This window comes from Branchiostoma belcheri, unplaced genomic scaffold, assembly GCF_001625305.1.
Source record: "Branchiostoma belcheri isolate BF01 breed outbred unplaced genomic scaffold, Haploidv18h27 scaffold13, whole genome shotgun sequence".
Lineage (NCBI taxonomy): Eukaryota > Metazoa > Chordata > Leptocardii > Amphioxiformes > Branchiostomatidae > Branchiostoma > Branchiostoma belcheri.
The window spans coordinates 3,090,225-3,110,301 of record NW_017802713.1 but is presented as its reverse complement, the minus strand read 5'-3'; the positions used below and the strand labels follow the sequence as shown (position 1 = coordinate 3,110,301).

General features: G+C 38.2%; 1 protein-coding gene across 1 annotated transcript in view; it reads right to left on the bottom strand.

Moving 5' to 3' along the window:
- Positions 1 to 2,141: 2,141 nt before the first annotated feature.
- LOC109463721 (arf-GAP domain and FG repeat-containing protein 2-like) overlaps positions 2,142 to 20,077 on the bottom strand; it is a 19,426-nt gene continuing 1,490 nt past the window's right edge. Inside the window, exons 2-12 of the mRNA XM_019760569.1 lie at positions 16,212 to 16,305; positions 15,441 to 15,692; positions 14,154 to 14,331; positions 13,070 to 13,198; positions 12,108 to 12,282; positions 10,095 to 10,187; positions 8,860 to 8,987; positions 7,477 to 7,605; positions 6,538 to 6,849; positions 5,286 to 5,431; positions 2,142 to 3,823 (exon numbers count right to left, since the gene is read on the bottom strand). Of these exons, the coding sequence (XP_019616128.1) occupies positions 3,782 to 3,823; positions 5,286 to 5,431; positions 6,538 to 6,849; positions 7,477 to 7,605; positions 8,860 to 8,987; positions 10,095 to 10,187; positions 12,108 to 12,282; positions 13,070 to 13,198; positions 14,154 to 14,331; positions 15,441 to 15,692; positions 16,212 to 16,305 (1,678 nt within the window). The 3' untranslated portion in view covers positions 2,142 to 3,781. The remainder of the gene's footprint in view (positions 3,824 to 5,285; positions 5,432 to 6,537; positions 6,850 to 7,476; positions 7,606 to 8,859; positions 8,988 to 10,094; positions 10,188 to 12,107; positions 12,283 to 13,069; positions 13,199 to 14,153; positions 14,332 to 15,440; positions 15,693 to 16,211; positions 16,306 to 20,077) is intronic.

Sequence of the window (20,077 nt, the reverse complement as noted above, 5' to 3'; positions counted from 1 at the left end):
CAACACAAAAGGCTGGGTTAATATTTAAACAATGACTTTTCAAACCACTGCATTGATAGATGGAAAAACTGTAAAAACTAACTTTAAAGGAAGAAAAGGACTTTCCTTAACTGTTGGGGGCAAAACATGAGCATAATTAGGTTGATTCAGAACCAGAATCTTGTTGTGGGTGCAATCAGAAAAAAACGAAGAGGCGAATCCGAGAACCAACAAATTAAATTGATGTGGCCTGAACAATAATGTTACATGCAAAACAACTAAAGGCATCCAATGCAATTTCAGGGCAGCAAAACGAAATATTCTGGATGAGGAAATCTATGAAATATTATCATACTTTAAGCATTAAAAATAGTCCCAAAACAAGATAAAAGTATGTTAAGAGTCCCTTCTGTTTAGGTACCACTAATAAATTGCCTACGGTACAAAACATGTAACATTAATATTTTCTGTCAGTGACACCTGATTCTTGCCTGAGATATCAGAATAATATGGAAAAGGATTGATTTAACTTACTACATTTAAAATATGACTAGAAAAATGAAAATCCAATTCTACAGCCCTCAAATTGTTTTGGGTGCCTCAAATGTTTAAAAGGCCACACCAATTTAATTTGTTGTTTCTCGGATTTTTTTCCAGAAAAAATATGGAGCGACAGGGCGAAATAAAAAAATAATAAAACAGGCCAAGGCACCCCATGTTACGATATGAGCCATGAAGTGAACACACCAGGCTGGTTTATAATTAAAACAATAGATTTTGAACTTGAAACGAAACAAAACTGCATTGTTACATTGAAAAACTTTAACAACTACAAAGAAGAGGACTTTCTTTAACCCTTGGGGCCAAAATATGTCTTTCATCAAGCATTTCGCAGTTGATTTAGAACAATTTTTTTTTGCAAATCAGAAGAAAAAGGACAGGGCAAATCTGAGAAACAGCGAATTAAATTGGTGTGGCCTAACTGTAACTAAACCTTAACAATAAAGTACATTTTGATAACAGTGGAGTCTTCTGGCATTTATTCAGTAAGCCATTAAGTAAAGTAAAATAAGCTCCATACACATTAAAATATTAAGCATATATTAACATTACATTGATGGGAAATTCTAAACCATGGTTCATTTCTGAGACACATTTCTTCACATGGTAACATTGAGGTCACTAGAAATGTTAACAAGTGAAAATCATCACTTCGTTTTACTTTTCAGTTCTTAGGCCACACCAATTTAATTTCTTGGTTAATGGATTTTTCTAGAAAAATAATGGAGCGGGCGGGCAAAAAAAAAAACAGGCCTAGGCATCCTATTATGGCCCAAAATGGTACGATAGGAGCCCTGAAGTCAACACATCAGGCTGGTCAAAAATTTAAACAATGAATTTTGAACTTTTAATGAAACCACCGCAATGAAAGATGGAATAACTGTAACAACTAGGATGAAAAGGGACTGTTTTCAACTGTTCAGGGCAAAATATGAGCATTTTGCAGTTGATTCTGAATTTTTATTTTTATTTGCAAATCAGAAAAAATGAAGCGGGCAAATCCATTAACCAAGAAATTAAATTGGTGTGGCCTTAGCAAACAAGAAAATGCAAGCCTGTAACATAACAAGAGAAGCTCCTCTAAGCAATGATTTCAAAATAACTTTTGTTGGAAAGAGAAAGATGATCACTTTGAAGCACAAAATTATTTTAGACAATATATTCTTAGATTAAGGGACCAATACTACAATAAATGAGTTTTCAACCTTCTTCTTAGGCCACACCAATTTAATTTCTTGGTTAACGGATTCGCCGCTTCATTTTTTTCTGATTTGCAAATAAAAATAAAAATCCAGAATCAACTGTAAAATGCTCATATTTGCCCTGAACAGTTGAAAACAGTCCTTTTCATCCTAGTTGTTACAGTTATCCCATCTTTCAATGCAATGGTATCATTAAAAGTTCAAAATTCATTGTTTAAATTTTGAACCAGCCTGGTGTGTTGACTTCATGGCTCCTATCGTACCATGTTGGGCCATAATACGATGCCTTGGCCTGTTTTTATTTTTATTTTTTTTTCGCCCACCCGCTCCATTATTTCCTAGAAAAATCCGTTAACCAAGAAATTAAATTGGTGTGGCCTTAGTAAATAACCTCAAAACTGACAGAAGTTTGGTTCCCAAAGACCACATTATGAGAGGGTTGCATGGATATTTTCAAAATCAATACTTTGAAAGTGACATTGTGACACAAAAATGCTGAGCTTTATTTTTAAAGGCAATATAATCATATTCAATGCATGTATAAAAGCAATATGTATTGTAAGTAACAGAAAGTCTATAAGTGCTATGCTTATAAAATGAAGGGTCTAACATACTTTGTGAATAGTGAGTTATTGATAAAGCACAAAAATATAGCACTACAAAAGTTCTGTAAATTTGTTTTTCTCACCACTGTTAGGCCACACCAACTTGATTTCTTGATTCTCATATCGAAAAACAGGAATATGATAGATATAATATCAATACAAAAGGACAATATTATTGTTGCAGAATAGTTTGTACATTAGAATTAATTTACTTAGTATCAAGAGTGAATGTAGTGCGAGAAGTTTTTTCTCAAGAATCTATATTCATTTTAGTTGGTATCTTTCTGAAATTTTGTTTAAAATTGTCCCTAAACCAAGAAAATAATTTGGTGTGACCTTAGCTTCAAATCTAAACATTTTGGGGATAAACAGATATTCAAATAATGAGAGACGGTAAACAACATACGATAAACCGGAATGTGGGCACAAAAGACAGGGCAATTCAACTTTAATTTCAGCATGACTACAAAAATTATAAACATTTCCAAAGAGAATGAAATTTTGTAAAGCTGCACTACCAGATCAATGAATTAATTTTTTCGGGACTTGCCTAGGATTCCAAAACAAAAGTACAAGGTGATATTTTAATTCACTAAACGTGTTTTCCAACAATATATTGGGTGGCAACGACTCACAAATATACTCAAGGAGATTTATACATTTTCAAACAGTTTTCTTTGATGGTAGTTGCTACAGTATATACAGTGCACACAGGTGGATCTCATATCGTACGCCAGTCAATTTTGGTCTTACTCTTTTATTCTTCTTGTTAGTTTTTCTTCACGGGGTTGGAAAGTTATCAAAACAGTGTGTCCAAGGTTCATGTCAAATTATCAACTCACAAAATATGTCAGTTGTTGTCATTAAGTGCTAAGGAAAAAAACAAAAAATGGACAAACTACTTTTTCACGTGTACTACAAAGCTATATGAAGGACAAAAAATGTCTACATTTGGGATATATTGATGAATTTCCTATATCATAATGAATGGGGAAAATCATACTGGAATAGTCCAATAGATTAAGAAGAAAAGCTTAAATGAAGTTCAAATTTGACAAGCAAGCCTGCTGCATTTTATAGTAGCTGCTATTCAAAGACTATAAAACCAAGGGTAACATTTTTGTACCTACATTCTACAGGAAGAAAACTATTCCTGACATGTACATGAATATCAGTATTGTACCTACATGTACATGTACATGCCTGTTTTTGGCCTTATGGTTTGCTATTGATGAATGTACATGTATAGTTCTGCTTCTTTTTTAGTCATTACTCCACTCTATTGGTTGAGTTTTACTTGATGTTATATACTGCAGCTTATTGATATACCTGTATCATACTGTAGGACTTCTATGTACAACTTGTAAAATTGTTCTGCTATAGGGGGAACGGTTGGTTGTCGGCAGTCAGCGCGGGTTCTGTTGAGTCCTGCTGCTACAAGAAGGGATTGCTGGGGTTGGCTTGTGGTGCAGCTCCCTGTCAGGGAAAACAACAAGAACTTTGGATCAAAACTTGTAAACTAGAAATTTCTGGCATGTACAATTTGTACATGTACATTTGTACTTCTGCTAACTGGTAGCTCTACAATAACTGAAAAACAAGGAGAATATGGTTCCAAGTGAATTCTTTCATCAGTGACAACTTTGGAAGGATAAGGATACTAATCTCCAAATTTTGGATGGCTATCAGTCCATCTTGTTCACGGAGTGGCCTAATCTCGCGAGAGCGCGAGACTAGGCCTGAGACTTGCATCTCTCGAGACATGCGCTCTCGCGAGATTAGGCCACTCCGTGAACAAGATGGACTGATAGCCATCGAAAATTTGGAGGTTAGTATCCTTATCCTTCCAAAGTTGTCACTGATGAAAGAATTCACTAGGAACTGTATCTATACGTGACAAATGAATCTCTTCAACAAAGGAGAATATGAATTTAGATAATCATACTATTATTTGTTCCATTTTGTATCTGTTAGGGCCACACCGACTTAATTTTATGGGCGACATCCCCTGAAGACCCCCAAACTAGTGAAAAAAAAAAAAATTCCGGCCAAAAATAAAAAAGGTACTAAACTACAATGTATACAGGAATACAAAGCTAGTATAAATGAATTAGCGGCAGTACACAACAATGTATATGACAAGCTGGCACATGCTGGCTTTGTGCAGAATTTATGAATCGGCACTGTACGTACATGTACATGTATGTACTGAGTTAAAGTCGTAAAGCATTGGTAGCCTGGGTGCCATCCTCCAGAGTTACATGTACCACCTCTATATTGTCGCTAACTATAGAGCCTCAGAAGTTTTTTTTTTAGAACATGCAAAAATCAATGTGCGCACGGATGTCATCCAAAAAATTAAGTCGGTGTGGCCGAACCTTATTTGTTAGTCATTTTTTGTTGTGACCTACACTTATATGTAGCGTAGTGGGGAAAATATGTGCAATAAAGGTCGTCGTTCAAAAACAGAAAAACAGGTTCTGCTTATAATAGAGCCCTGTTAACGTTGTTGATAAGGCCATGTTGATTTAAATAATTAATATGTGGATTGACATCCTCTTGGAACACCAAAACTGATGCAAGCGTGCGAATAAAAAAAAGTTTGGCCCCCCAAAAAGTTGCTTTCATTATGAAATCTACAATCATGGTTTTGAGGGTTGAACAAATGACACAGTATGGTTTGGCAAATAATCTAGTCTTCAAAAAAATTCATTTCTTTACATTTTCGTCTTTTTCATTTAATTTTGGCATTCTACGACATTAGTATCTTATTCAAATTTTTTTTTAAACTCACGGTATATATTTGCTCATTTTGCAACTGTTTTGTACGATTTACAGTATGGTTGAAAACTTTTTTTTTGAACAGCCGAAAATTCATGCACGTGCGTATGTCATCCATATAATCAAATCAACATGGCAAATCACAAGCTGTACTGACCATGAATGGGTTTCCAGCTGCTTGTTTCTGTCCCCAGCCTGTGAACTGTTGTTGTTGTTGTTGTTGTTGGGTGTAGGCCCCGCCCTGTGGCATGGCCCCGCCCTGTGGACCACCCGGCATCCCTGCACCACCAAAACCACCTGCACCTGATAACAACACAAACACAATCAACATGGCTTCCTGTGCACCTAGTACATGGAAATTTTAGGTTGAGAATCCTATAGACTAATACAATGTAAATGTAAATATAAATGAAAAAATTAGTCATTTGCCAATGGTGTATGCCAAATATGTGTCTGCTATTCTGTAGACACACGTTCAAGGTACCCTTATATCGAATTTCAGATCATTTGGTTGTAATACCAGGGCTCAGGATCCAAAAGTCCAATTTTTTGTCGAAAAATGCCTAAAAAAAACTACATAAAAAAATTTCAAAATAAGGCATTTATCAAAAAATGAAAAAAAAACACCTGGGGGTATTGGCCCACTCTACCTCCATGCCAAATTTCAGGTCATTTGACTAAAAAATGACAGAGTTGAATCCCTTTGACTGTGTGGCAGGAGGAGGAGGAGGAGAAGGAGGAGAAGAAGAAACATCAGAGAACACAATATATTTCATCCATACCATGGTATGGACTGAAATATAATAACAAAGTATCCCAGATGCAGATCTTGTGGCTATTTTTATAACTATTCACTGTCTTGTTTCACCATGCAGGGTGGTTGCGATTGGCATTTTCATTGACTTTTATGTGAGACCACTGAAAACATAGTAAGAACAAATCGTGGAAAGTGTAACATGCATTATTCTGAAACAATTATGCAAGCAATGCATGATTAAATTTCATCATATCATCAAGCAACTATATCAGTCAGTTACAGAACAGATCTGGAATATCTTCCCATCTACATGTACAATGTAGATTATGTGCAAATCAGGGACAAAATTGTACAAAATTAAAATTGCATTCATTTCCTGTGTAAAACATGTAGATGTTTGTGTAATATAGAGTTGTGCATTATAGATACATGCAGCCACACTTGAATGAGTGCACGTGGTCTACATGTGCATGGCTTTTGCACAAGTTTTAACCATGTGTGTTGCTTTTACATGGCTTTCAATTTAATTTAACTACAATTTACTTGTACGTGACTTTTGCACAAGACAAAACTGCATGTGAAACATGTACGAAGTGAGGTTAATCAAGATCTGTATTGAACTTCTTCTGTTAGTCAGTCAAATTATCTTTACCATATGGGTTCATCTGTTGTTGTTGTTGTCCACCGTATCCCATCTGTGCCGGCACCCCTCCCCCCTGGCTGAAGTTGCCCCACCCTCCGTTAGACACGGGCTGGGCCCCCTGCTGCAGTCCGACTCCCCCATATACCGCTGCGTTGTAACTGGGCGGGGCCGCTCCACTCGTGGCGCCAGCAAAGCCTGCCTGACTCCCGCCAAATCCGGTCTGACTCAGCGGAACACCAAACCCTGCTGAACTGGTAGGAACACCGCCGAAACTCCCAAAATTACCACCAACAGCACTCTGTGCCTGCTGGCCAAATCCACCTGTATGGAGGTAAGATTATACATTTTAAAAAAAATTAGTCAAAATCAAATCACCATACAGATCTCAAATAATATCCCATCTAAATGATTCCCACAATGCAAAAGTATGTAAATATTCATTCATTATTAGAAAAAATACTGAAACTCGTGATTAGCCCACTCGATTGTAACACTTTAACAAAGACTTGTGCTAGTCCTTATTGTTGAAGTAATTAGGATATGTTAGATTTTATTCTATATTTAGGTCTTATTCAATACATATAAATAATTTTACTTATTTGTTATACATGTTTTTGTACTTTGCCATACATTGTACAATGTGCAATTGTCATGCAATAAAGTTCTACTTAATATATTGTCTAAAGTCTGCAAATTGCAATGAAAAATCATTAAAAAAACCTTTTAGTACTATTCAAATATGTAAAATTCAATTTGATTAAACCAAGTGCAAAAGCAACTTACTCTTTGTTGGATTTATTTTCATGTAAAACGTGTAGAAGTTTGTGTAATTGTGTGTGGTTATGTGCTATAAAGATAGCCACACAATGGTTTACACATCTTTTGCAGGACTTCAACCACATGTTACACAGCTTTTTACACAAAGTCATCCTACAGATCTAGACTTACCCCCCATGCTTGTCTGTGGCTGTGTTCCAAACGCCCCGTTAGGCTGTCCACCCCCGCCGCCTCCGAAGAATGGATTAGTCCCAGGTGCTGCTGCAGGGGCTGTACTACTGAGGAAGGGGTTGGCAGGTCCTGGGGAGGGGGGCAAAAACATTTGTCTTGTGTATAATTCTAACAATTGCAATTATGACTGGCCACAATTCAATTTAATTTCTTGGTTTAACAGATTCTACTCGTTCAATTATCATCTTAAGGCATCCCACGCAATTTGGGGCCGGCAAAACTAAAAGATTATGGGGAAATCTGATTTGAAATGAACATTTACTGCCATTTCTTATCACATTTCGTAAATGAAGAGTTTGCAAGAACCCAAAATGTTGCTACTTTTTGGTACCACCAATAAATAGCTAGAACCTGCCTACAAAACAAGTAACTGGGCCCTCTTGGAAATCAACAATTTTCTGTTGAAGAGGCCACCTAGGTGTTTATTACCCTGGATGCCAGACCCAAAGCACACTGGACACAAAATATCTCAGTGTGCAAGGGTCTGGTAGGGTCTCTTAGGAAAGGCTCTCGAGCAAAGGGTGGAGAAGCTGTGATTGATGACCCCTCACACCACAGGTAGCCTGTTACATGGTACCACCATTGGTCAGCAGGAGACAATCTTGGCCTCAACAGTTAATCATTAACCAGTCAATTTTCTAAATGTTTTTGGAGTTTATTTTCCAAAATAACAGCAGAACTTAGTCTAATAGTAGAAGTAGTGTACAGCCCAGGCTTTCCTGTTTGTTTAGGTAACAGTCCTCTAACACATTAGGACAAAATACACCTTATCTACAGTTTTATCTCATCTGCTGGTGAAGATTCAAAGATCCAGCTGGGAGTTTTTAACCAATCATAGCAGAGGTGTAGAATTGCTTCCTGCTGTGCCACCAATTGGGCCTTACGCTCAAATACTGAGCGTTGGAGTGGCAGGTCTATCTGACCCTACCAGACCCAGGCTCACTGAGATATTTGTGTCCAGTGTGCTATGGGTCTGGAACCCAGGCTAGGTGTTTATAAGATGAAATAAATAAATAAACCGTTTTTTCATCGACAAAAAAAATTGCATCGGCGGAATGTACTGCACCTGCACAAAAGCCAGATTTTTCATCTGTGTTTGTGCTTCACAATTTTGCCTGTTGCAGATGACATCTTTTCTGACACAACATTTGAAAACTATAACGAGATGCCATCCCTAAATGCATGTATGCAACAACCTCACAATATCTTTTGTGACAATACATGTATATTCCAGATTTCACAGTTTCAATCAAGCACAGTACATTCTGCAAATGTGCTCTTGGAGAGTAGTGATGACAGGTTATACATGTGACAGGGACATACCTGGAGCAGCTACTGTCCTGGCCATGGAGGATGTGGTAGAGGATGTCTGTCCCCAGCTCATGCCTGTACTGGAGCTTCCACCAAGTGCCGGCTGGCCTGCAGAACCCCCTCCAGAGCCCCAGTCCAGGCTACAAGAATTACCACACAAAATACAGTCATTTTTTGCAACAATGTTTACAGAGATTGTATGTTACAAGCTACTCTAGTGTATGTACTACATAGTGGTAAATGTGTTTTGTGTAGTGTTAGAAACTTGAAGCACTGTGACCAAACTTGTCTTGGTTGGCCCTCCTGAAAAAATGTGTGCTGCATGCCAGGCGAACAGCTCAGCTTCCACTATTTGCAATGTATAATGTTGGTAATGTACACATTTAGAGTACAGCTGTGTACCTTTTCAATACTGTAAAACAAATTTCAAGAAGAGGAACAGGTACTTGTACATGTACAGCAGTTATAGGGTATTTCTACTTGATAATGTACATTTAACAAGTTTGGCAGAATTAGACAAGTCATGTACTAGTCAAATGTCATTCTGACAATGTCACTTGAAAATATTTTTATCTTGAGTTTAAAAAGTGGTGTCCACTAGCATTGTGTTTTATTCACTGGTACAGGTACACTAGATATTCAGGTCTGGACCTGTACCTAAATAATTTTACAGGTATAAATGTACATTGAATACAATGTAAGGTACACCGCTCTACATGTAGTTGGTTAACACATGGCAAAACATCACATGACAGACAAGACTGGTTTGCAATCATGGTACTCTGAGCTTAGTTACTGTACAATAATTATGTACATTGCATTTAAAGTCATCTGATGCAATTTCAGGGCAGCAACGAAATTTTTTTTTTGCATAAGAAAATCTGTCTGATATTGGCATTTATTGCCGTTTTTTTGCATCCTTTATTCATAATCATAGTTTTATACTTTAAGTGTTTAAAATAGCTCAAAACAAGGTACGGTGAGGACTCCCTTTATTTTTTGGTACCACCAATAAATAAACCAAGCCTACAAGCAACCATTTTCTGTTAGCAACGTCACAGATATACATTAAAAATAGACCTTAAAATTGACCTAGAAAATCCAGTTTTAATGCCCTGAAATTACTTTAGGTGACTTTAATTAAGCAAAACATCAATTGAAGCTGGAATTTTGTTGATTTTGTTGACATTTACCACCTCCTGTGAGATGTTCCATGGCTAGACTAGATGAAGACATACAAAACATACTTGTAGGGGTTAGAAGAGGGTCTGGAGGCAGCCTGCAACCCCTCAGGTTGTCCAGAAAAGGTGGCCCCAAAGTTTGGGGATCCAGACACAAGGCTAATGGTGTGAAACCAGGCACATGAGATACTGGACTGACTTACTAGTACATAGGGAGAAAACCCTACGCCTCAAATACAATTATTTTTTACTTTAAGCGCATCAGGGTAAACATAAAAGCTGGAATACATTGGAATACAATGAACTGAACAAGTAAATCTTCATAAAACTAGAAACATTTTTCCTTTGCTAGGATAATCTCAATATTTGTTATTAAAGAGAGATTAATTGGCTGACTAACATGGGCAGAAACCCTTCTTCTCAAGTACAACTATCTTTTACTTTAAGGGCATTCGGGATAAACATAAAAGCTGGAATACATCGGAATACAATGTATTCCGATGATCAGCTGAGCAGGTACATTGTACAACAGTTGTACATTTAACTTCATAAAACTAGAAACATTGAGACACCCATTTTTGTTTTTGCTAGAATGAACCGAATATTAATTTTGTTACTAGTATTATATTGGACCGACTGATATGGGGAGAAACCCTTACAAGTACAATTATCTTGGACTTTTTTTTTATAAGGGTATGAGGGTAAACATAAAAGCTGGAATACATTAATTTGACACCAAATGTAAACAAACATGGGTGACAGCTGTGTTTCCAGCTTTTAAACAAACTTGTAAGGTGTCATATTTTGGACCCTCCACTTCCAGAATGGCACTTATTTGCAATGGCGTAGGGTTGATTCAAAGTACTTTGTAAAGAAATGACTTAAAATAATTGACTTTTTGTATTGGCCCAATGTTACATAATGCAGCTTCTATGATCTACATGTACATGACTGTACATAAATTTCAGGTGGCATTTCAAACCCTGTGAATCCATAATTTCCATATGTTCTACAGTTAAACTGTAACAGTTACAGTTTATTGTTTCTTTAGCATATGCTTGGTCTAGCCTGACATTAGATCTTTGCACAGTGAAACAACACTAATTGAGTGGAAGTGATGCATGTTAATATGATCTTACAATTCAAAACACACCAAGATGGAAAACATCTACAGACTGAGTTAGTGGTGGAATATGGAGTTAAAAACAGGCACAAGTAAACAAAAAGAATGCATTCTGTGTGAAACACCACCAAGGCCACACCAATTTAATTTGTTGGTTCTCAGATTTTTTCAGAAAAAATATGAAGCGACAGGGCAAAAGAATAAAAAAAAACAGTCTAGGCATCTTAATATAGCCCCAAATGCGATGATAGGAGCCATGAAGTCAACACAAAAGGCTGGGTTAAAATTCAAACAATAAATTTTGAGCTTTTAATCAAACCACTGCATTGATAGATGGAAAAACTGTAGGAAGGAAAGGACTTTCCTTAACTGTTGGGGGCAAAATATGAGCATTTTTTCAGTTGATTCAGAACCAGAATCTTTTTTTTTTCAAATCAGAAAAAAATGAAGACTGAGGCAAATCCGAGAACCAACAAATTAAATTGGTGTGGCCTAAATGTGAGATTGCTTATCGTCAGAATTTCAAATAAGGCCACACCAATTTAATTTCTTGGTTAATGGATTTGCCCGCTTAATTTTTTTCCGATTTGCAAAAAAAAAAATTCAGAATCAACTGCAAAATGCTCATATTAAATGCCCTGAACAGTTGAAAATAGTCCTTTTTTCCCCTAGTTGTTACAGTTATACCATCTTTCAATGCAGTGGTATTATTAAAAGTTCAAAATTCATTGTTTAAATTTTGAACCAGCCTGGTGTGTTGACTTCATGGCTCCTATCGTACCATTTTGGGCCATAATAGGATGCCTAGGCCTGTTTTTATTTTTTTCTCCTGCCCGCTCCATTATTTTTCTAGAAAAATTCTTTAACCAAGAAATTAAATTGGTGGGGCCTAATATAACAAATAATATCACATATTTGACCTACAGTATGAAAACCTTACAGATTTCACCACCCACCTGGTCTGATTGGTGGAGTCTGTACTGAACAGGTCAGCCAGCGCCGCGTACTTGTCTGACCCTGTTGACCCCTGGGCCGGTCCACTGGAGGCTGCTGCGGGGGTGGAGGAGGTGAATGCACCAAAGTCTCCAGAACCCATGGAGCCTGCACTACTCATAGCGGGGGGCAGGCCTCCTGTCAACACATTACATCACAGATTGATGAAACATACAAATCTAGAAACTTTAAGGTAACATTTGTAAAGCATTGATCATGGTTCGAAAGCCTTATGCGTGTCCTGTTGCAAGTTTCACTTTGTTAACTGTATTGTATAAATTAAATCACTATACAGAGATCTGGCCAAAGTCTAAAAAAAAGAAAGAAAAAAAAGATTATCCTAGTCCTTATGAAAAATTTAAACTGTTCTCCAACTCAAAATTTGACTCACCGGAATTTTCGACTGAATCACTCAGTCTTCCTCAGCTATCTGACCCAAATGCTGTAGACATGTGATTTTTCCCCACGTGTGACATCAGTAAAGCGTCAAAGGTTGTCTGAAGCTCAACCGGGACGGGGGGCGATATCAACTTCAGACAACCTTTGACCCTTTGCTGACGTCACACGTGGGAAAAATCACATGTCTACAGCATTTGGGTCAGATAGCTGAGGAAGACTGAGTGATTCAGTTGAAAATTCCGGTGAGTCAAATTTTGAGTTGGAGAACAGTTTAAATTTTTCATAATATAATTCATCAACTCAGATGAACTTCCATGTTGATGATCCTACATACCACCCTAATTTTTTCAGGACTGAAACAGGAAACACAACATTCTTTTTTCCTAGGCGTAAAGAAAAATTAGGCCTAAAGAATATATAGTTTCACCTGCAAATCACATGCAAATTACAAGTTGCATGTTGGTATTTCAAGCCCTGTATACAGTTGATTCATTGTTATTAGAATACAGCTAGGCTAGTAAAGTACCTGCATTTGGCTGAGCAGCAAACCCAGGTGCAGAGCCCGAGGAGAAAGCCTGGTCGAAGTTGGCAAAACCCCCATTCATACCCCCAGCTCCTCCTCCTACAGCCGGTGGTGGTGCAGCAGTTCCCATTCCTGACAATAACAACAAACACAGGATCATGAGAAAGAACAACATTGCTTGGGAGCGAATGCAGCAGATTTCACTCTATCCCCCTTACTAAAAAGGAGTGTCAAATATCAATCTTCCATGTATGTAACAAACTCTGATACCAGGTAATCCTGTACAGGTGGTTATTTCATCACCAGTCCTGGTATAAGAGACTGCTGTGGTACAGGTGGTTATATCAATAATTACCTGGTATAGAGACTGCTGTGGTACAGGACTGGTGGTTATAGAATACAACACGGTGTATACCGTATCGCCCGAGGTACCAGCCCGACCGCGAGTCGGATCGCCCGAAGGCCGGAGGGAGATCCGATCCGCGGGAGGGCTGGGACCGAGGGGGATACGGTATACACCGTGTTGTATTCTATAACCACCAGTCCGTGTTATATTTTATTTATGTCATACCCACCCAAGAAACACGCCTTTCAAGCGAAATGAGAAAAAATTTTGGTCCCTAAACCCAAAAAATGCGACAACATCAATTCCAACGTCCGGATTCTGTATTCGAATTTCGAAATTGAAATCGGTGCACACGGTTAGGCCGAAACGCGTTCGAAGCGGTCTAAAATGGAACATTTGGAAGGCATGGAACATTTGGAAGGCCCAAGCCGTACGCGTAAAGAACCCCCGGGCCGTACCGCTAGTTACCACATGGGCCGGAACACCCGTATCGAACGTAAGCGCGGCCCAGGTAGGACATAACAATAATTACCTGGTATGAGAGACTGTTGTGGTACAGGTGGTTATACACTGTATCAATAATTACCTGGTATGAGAGACTGTTGTGGTACAGGTGGTTATACACTGTATCAATAATTACCTGGTATGAGAGACTGTTGTGGTACAGGTGGTTATACACTGTATCAATAATTACATGGTATGAGAGACTGTTGTGGTATAGGTGGTTATCACAATAATTACCTGGTATAAGAGACTGTTGTGGAACAGGTGGTGCAGCTGAAGCGAAGGGGTCTCCTCCCAGATCGCCCAGTAGGTCCATGGTGGCTGACTTTTTCTGCTGTGCAGGGGAGCCCTTAGCTGCAGGGGCCAGCGCTGACGTGGACTGGCTGGACTGTGGTCTACTGATGGCTGGGGAGCCCTGAGGGGAAGGGAGGGGGTATAGCAGTCAGTGGTTGATGTACTTAGTGCATGTATGTTCATGACGTACATGTATAGAGTCAAACTTGTGCAAGTTTGTCATAATTTGAACATAATTTTGTATGTTTTATTTATTATGATTATTGCTAAAAGTAATTATTATTATTATGTTTTTATTATTTGCATTTTTTTTTAAATTTTCTGTGGACTCCAGGAAGAATAGTATGGAATTAACCATACTAATGGAGATCGTAATAAACAAACAAACAAAGTGACCATGCACCTCTAGACAAATACCACTTCTGGACACGACTATATATTTTTTGCTGCGACCTACATTTGAAAAACAGCCCCATACGTTAAGAACAGACAACCCGGAACTGGTTCTAATTACCGACCCACACCTAGCATCTGCTTGAGAAAAACAATGCCCCCCCCCTCCCCCGCTATTCAAAACAACGGGTTTTTCTCGGCCATTCCAATTTACCTCAATACAAATTTTAAATGTAGGGGTGTATCTGCAATACTACATTGACCACAAAAACAGCTATGGCGAAAATAAAAACATGTGCATCATCAAGGACATGACTGCACATGACGTATAAAATTATATGCTGATTAATCAAAGGGAACCCTGTGTTTTAGCTGCGAACATAAAAAACCGTCTGACCACAATACCTCCTTCACAGAGTAACAACCAATAAGACTGGCGATGAAAGCATACATTGCCATGGCGATGGTGGTTGCTGTTAGGGTTATTGTTTGCATAGCACTGCCATCATTTCATGATTTTGAGGAAGACTTGGTACTAGACAGATATAGCACACTCCTCCCCTGGGTATATAATGAATGATCCCCGGGGTCACAGAAAGTAGGGCCATCCGGGGCAGAGAGGTCTTCCCTGGGTTTCCAGGAATGTGGGCTTAAATGTGGGTCAGAGACATGCCTGTGGACATTCCCTTCCTGTGGACAAAATGCCTGTACCATTCCTAGAATTCTAGCAAGCTGCACACAATACTGTACCATTAGGCTCCTCCCTGAGACGTCGCCAAAAACAATACTTCCATTTTTCATGGGGATAACAGTAGCTAAGACACTAGTAGTCCTTACCTGTGCACTGTTATGCACCACCAGGTTGGGTGTGTTGTCTCCTAACAAAGTCTTGAGAGGTTTGGTTTCCGGTGTGCTCGCGCTGCTGGTGGAGGAGGGTGGGGTGGGGGGCGGTATCTCACTGGGAGACACGTACCATCTCCTCTTCTCATATTTATTGATCATGAAGTCTTTCACCCTCTGTTCATCCCTGCTCTCGGGCATCCCTTGTGACCGGGAGTCATACAAACCAAGCCATACTTTTCTGCAGTACTGGAGGGAGAAGACAGGGGGCATGCTTGCATGTGCAAAAATCACAACAGAAAAGGAACAAGAAATCTGAAACTCCAAACCTCCAGGAAAGTATATAATGTATAATGTTCACAACAGCTACTGCCCATTTCAGACAATAGTCAACAGAAATGTTGACAGTATTACATGGCTTAAAAGATGTGTAACAATAATCTCCAAGCAGATCTGTCTTACCGCCACCAAAAGATCTGCTTGGAGATTAGTGTAACATCACAATTGTAATATTGTATGATGATACAGAAATACTTGGACGACTAAACCATACACATGTGCACGTTCATTATGACTAGTAGAAAATTGACTTTGTAAAGCCAGTTTTGCTGTCCTGAAATTGCATTATATTGGATGTCTTTACCTACTTCAAGCAGCTGTATAACAATACAATTGTGTGTTACATTGTCAAAATATTATTACCAATCATATATAATATAGGAAATTGAGACAAATACTAGTAATGAAGAGTAAATAAGTGTAGCGTACCTCGTTGCCATGCTTCTGAAGGAACTCTATCTCCTGTTGAGTGAAGGTAGTCATAGAGATGGACTTGACTCTGTGTGGTGGGTTTATACCACGTCTGGAGGGGGGGGGGGAGAAAAATGTAACTATAAAGTTCCACAGTCAAATTTTCTTTCAGAAGTGACCTACACTTTCCTATTACTATTAGGCCACACCAATTTAATTTCTTCGTTAACGGATTTTTCTAGAAAAATAATGGAGCGGGCGGGCAAAAAAAAATATGAAGAAGAACAGGTCTAGGCATCCTATTTAGCCCAAAATGGTACGATAGGAAACACGAAGTCAACACACCAGGCTGGTTTAAAATTTAAAAATTGGATTTTGAACTTTTAATGATACCATTGCATTGAAAGATCTGAAAAATCTGAAAAGGACTGTTTTCAACTGTGAGCATTTTGTTGTTGATTCTGATTTTTTTTTTAAATCAGAAAAAAAAATGAAGTGGGCGAATCTGTTAACCAAGGAATTAAATTGATGTGGCCTTAGTCCTGACTTTTTTCACCCCATACAATGTAGATGTAAGCATTAACTGATTAAGGGACTTTAGATACGCAAAAAAAAAACAGTACTCAAGCAACGGTCAGACATTTCAGAATTGAAAAATTCGTCTTCAATATCAATCAATATTTCATGCTTGCAAAGCTGCATAAAAATCTTCTGCAGTCTCTAGTGTCACTGACAAAAGGTTGTGTATGACCATTTCCAAAATCATATCCAGTTGCTTGAGTAACATTATTTTTTTCCCTAAAACTGACCACCTGGCACCTGCATGCGTCAGAGCCATTAGATTAGAGCCAGAGCCACACATGGCCCAATATCTGCTATATACATTATAATTTATAATGACGACCACATCATTTTTAAGCATGTGGCGGAAAAAGTTTTTTTGATGATAACTAGCAAGAAATCTTGAAGACTTCTTTGCATGAGGTTAAAGAGGCCATTTATGTATACGTCAGGGCATTTACTGCTCCTCCTGGGAGCTAAAAATAGTCTGATAACTACTGCTTATGGAGTCTTATGCAAAACATGACGTCACAGAAGCGGTAGATCTCAATTTTCTCAACAAAAACTGGAGTTGCATTGTACAATGAAAATTTGGAAGGGTCCAATTTCTAAGTATATATAATATGTTTAAAATTCACAGATTTGGGCAAATGGGACTGTATTTTCAAATTCACGATTTGTCAAAAATCCATCCATCTGTTGAGTACGCATGGAAAAACAGAAACATGTTCAAGCACCTTGAAAGGCAACTGAACAGAAACAGTTACCCTTTGATCAATTCTCCACGTGAAGAAAGGGTATTCTTGGTTTAATCAATTTTTTTATTAATTTCTCTGACTCTGAGTCTATATTCTGATAAAACGAACTGTAAAAATAAAAGAAACTCAAGTTACAAAAAACCATTCCAAAACACAAGTTGTTGTAGTGTTACTGTATATCCTAAATTTTAAAAAACGCCAACTCTGGCTGCCATAATATCCGTCCGAAAATAGTTTTTGTTTTACCAGGTGAAACGTGGGATGATTTCAATTGAGTTTTATCTTACATGACTGGTATAAACATTTATATGTTTTGAATGCCTATCAGATATCTTCCTCAGTAGCCAAAGTACATGTACTAGTAGGTGACACTTTTGCGGCGAGAACACAATCCCAAACTTGGCTAAGTTTGGCATTGTGCATGACCAAGTAAAAAGCACTGTTCGGGCAAGTGAATATCCCCCTGTACTTGCCCGATTGGGCAAGTAAATTTTTGGGATGAGGCATTATGCCCCAGTGTTTGGAGCAAAATCATCATTTTCGCATAATGTATTCACATAATATGACTTTTTATCAGAAAACTATTTGCAAGTCTCAAACCTCCTTACTTTGGGAAATGCTGGTCAAGCATTGAGCAATATTATATAGCATGCTTTTTTTTACTGAAAAAATTTCCTTGCGGTAAAAATGTACGTCATTTGTATTTTGCATTGGGCAAGTGAAAAGTTGGTTCGGGCATGTGGAAATGACCATGTGCTTGCCCAAGAGGGAAAGTGGATTTTTGAAAACTTGTCCAACCCTGATGACTATATTGGCATGGTGTTTAACATGCATTTAAGTGGGGTGGGGTTCACATATGGTCTGCTCTGTCAATTCTTACTCACTATTAAAAACATTCATATATGGTCAGACAGGAGTCTAAATCCCTCCTGCTATAAAATTGCAACATGATGTAACTCAACACTTAAGTTACCATGGTGACAGACGTCTGGTTCAGGTCATTGACCAGTATTGGTTTGGAGAAGAAGAGGAAGAGGAAACATCTCTAGCAAAAACAATATTTTTTCCCTCGGTAAACATAAAAATCAATGTCGCCACATGGTTGAACTTGAAAATGAGGTGGTCGCCATGATTAGGGATTAGGCCTAGGAAAATAAATGTTGCGTTTCCCGTTTCAGTCTTTAAAAAATTAGGGTTGGTACATGCAGGTTGGGATTATCTTTCGTTTTTTTTCTTTGTTTTGTTTTTTTTATTTTTAGATTTTGGCAATCTCCCGTGCATTACACTGTACAGTTTAACAAAGTATAACTTGCAAATTGCAATGCATGAGGACAGTCTTTCATTTTCAATAACAATGTTGGAAAACTGATTGTACAACGTTCCATCACCCATGTGTCAGATCATAGAGCTAGAAATGGTCAATCAGCTTGAAAAATTTATGTCCCATGCAATGGTCCACCCCCTAAAAATGCTAGGGTTGCAATTTTTTTAGGGTCCGTCGGGAAACAGGAAACACAACATTTTTTCCTAGGCCTTATTAGGCCATGATGGTCCCAACTCGTAGCAGTCACGTTGGCCAGGTAGTCACCCTGGGTAGGTCGCTTTTAAGTTTTATGTGCACATGGGGAAAATCTTGCACACTGAGAAAAAGGGGCCAACATGGCAAGGTCCAAATTCTGGGTGGACAGGGTAAAATTGTCCAGTACAGGTAATACTCAAAATTTCACTGGTGCGGTCATGCTGAAATGAAAAGGAATTTCAAGCCAAGGGAAGGATGTTGTAACTTGTAGGCCCTGCAACCTCCTAGCTTGTAACACAGGTATTGCACCTATAGCATACAACATGGTGTATTACGTATCACCCGGGGTTCTAGCCTGGCCGCGGGTTGTATCACCAGAGGCCAGAGGGTGATCTGACCCGCGGTATGGCTAGGACCGAGGGTGATGCAGGATACACCGTGTTGTATTTATAAATTTCAATGTCATATCCACCCGAGTAAACATTTTTTTTTTGTATATGTTAGTGCAAACTGAGCCAAAATTCCATGTCTCTTAACAAAAAAATAATAACAACACCAAATTTAACGTCTGAATCCGGTATTCAAATTTTTCAAAAGCAGCACAAGTGGTATACTTAAAAGGCAACACACATTGGCATAAATTATTATAATTTGTATGGAACTTGTGTGATAACCAAATAGAACCCTGTGCCGTGTGATGTCGCTAGTTATCACATGGGCCAAAAACCTGTATCAAACGTTATCGCAGCCCAGGTATGATATAAAACCATGTAAACCAGGTATACATACATTTGTTACTATATGAATGTACATGTACATGTATCATGCATGTGGCATGTTTTGGGTGTACAATTGTACTTACTAGTAAATTCTAATATTTAAAATAAATGTTCATAATTTCTTGAAAAGCAGATGCCCACTGCAAGTTACAGTTAGTCTATCTTTGGTTAATGAGTTAATCAACCATAGTTAACCAACTGATTGTTAATGTTATGACAAAACTAGCAGACAACATGTATTGAGGACATAATGTGACTAGTGGAATT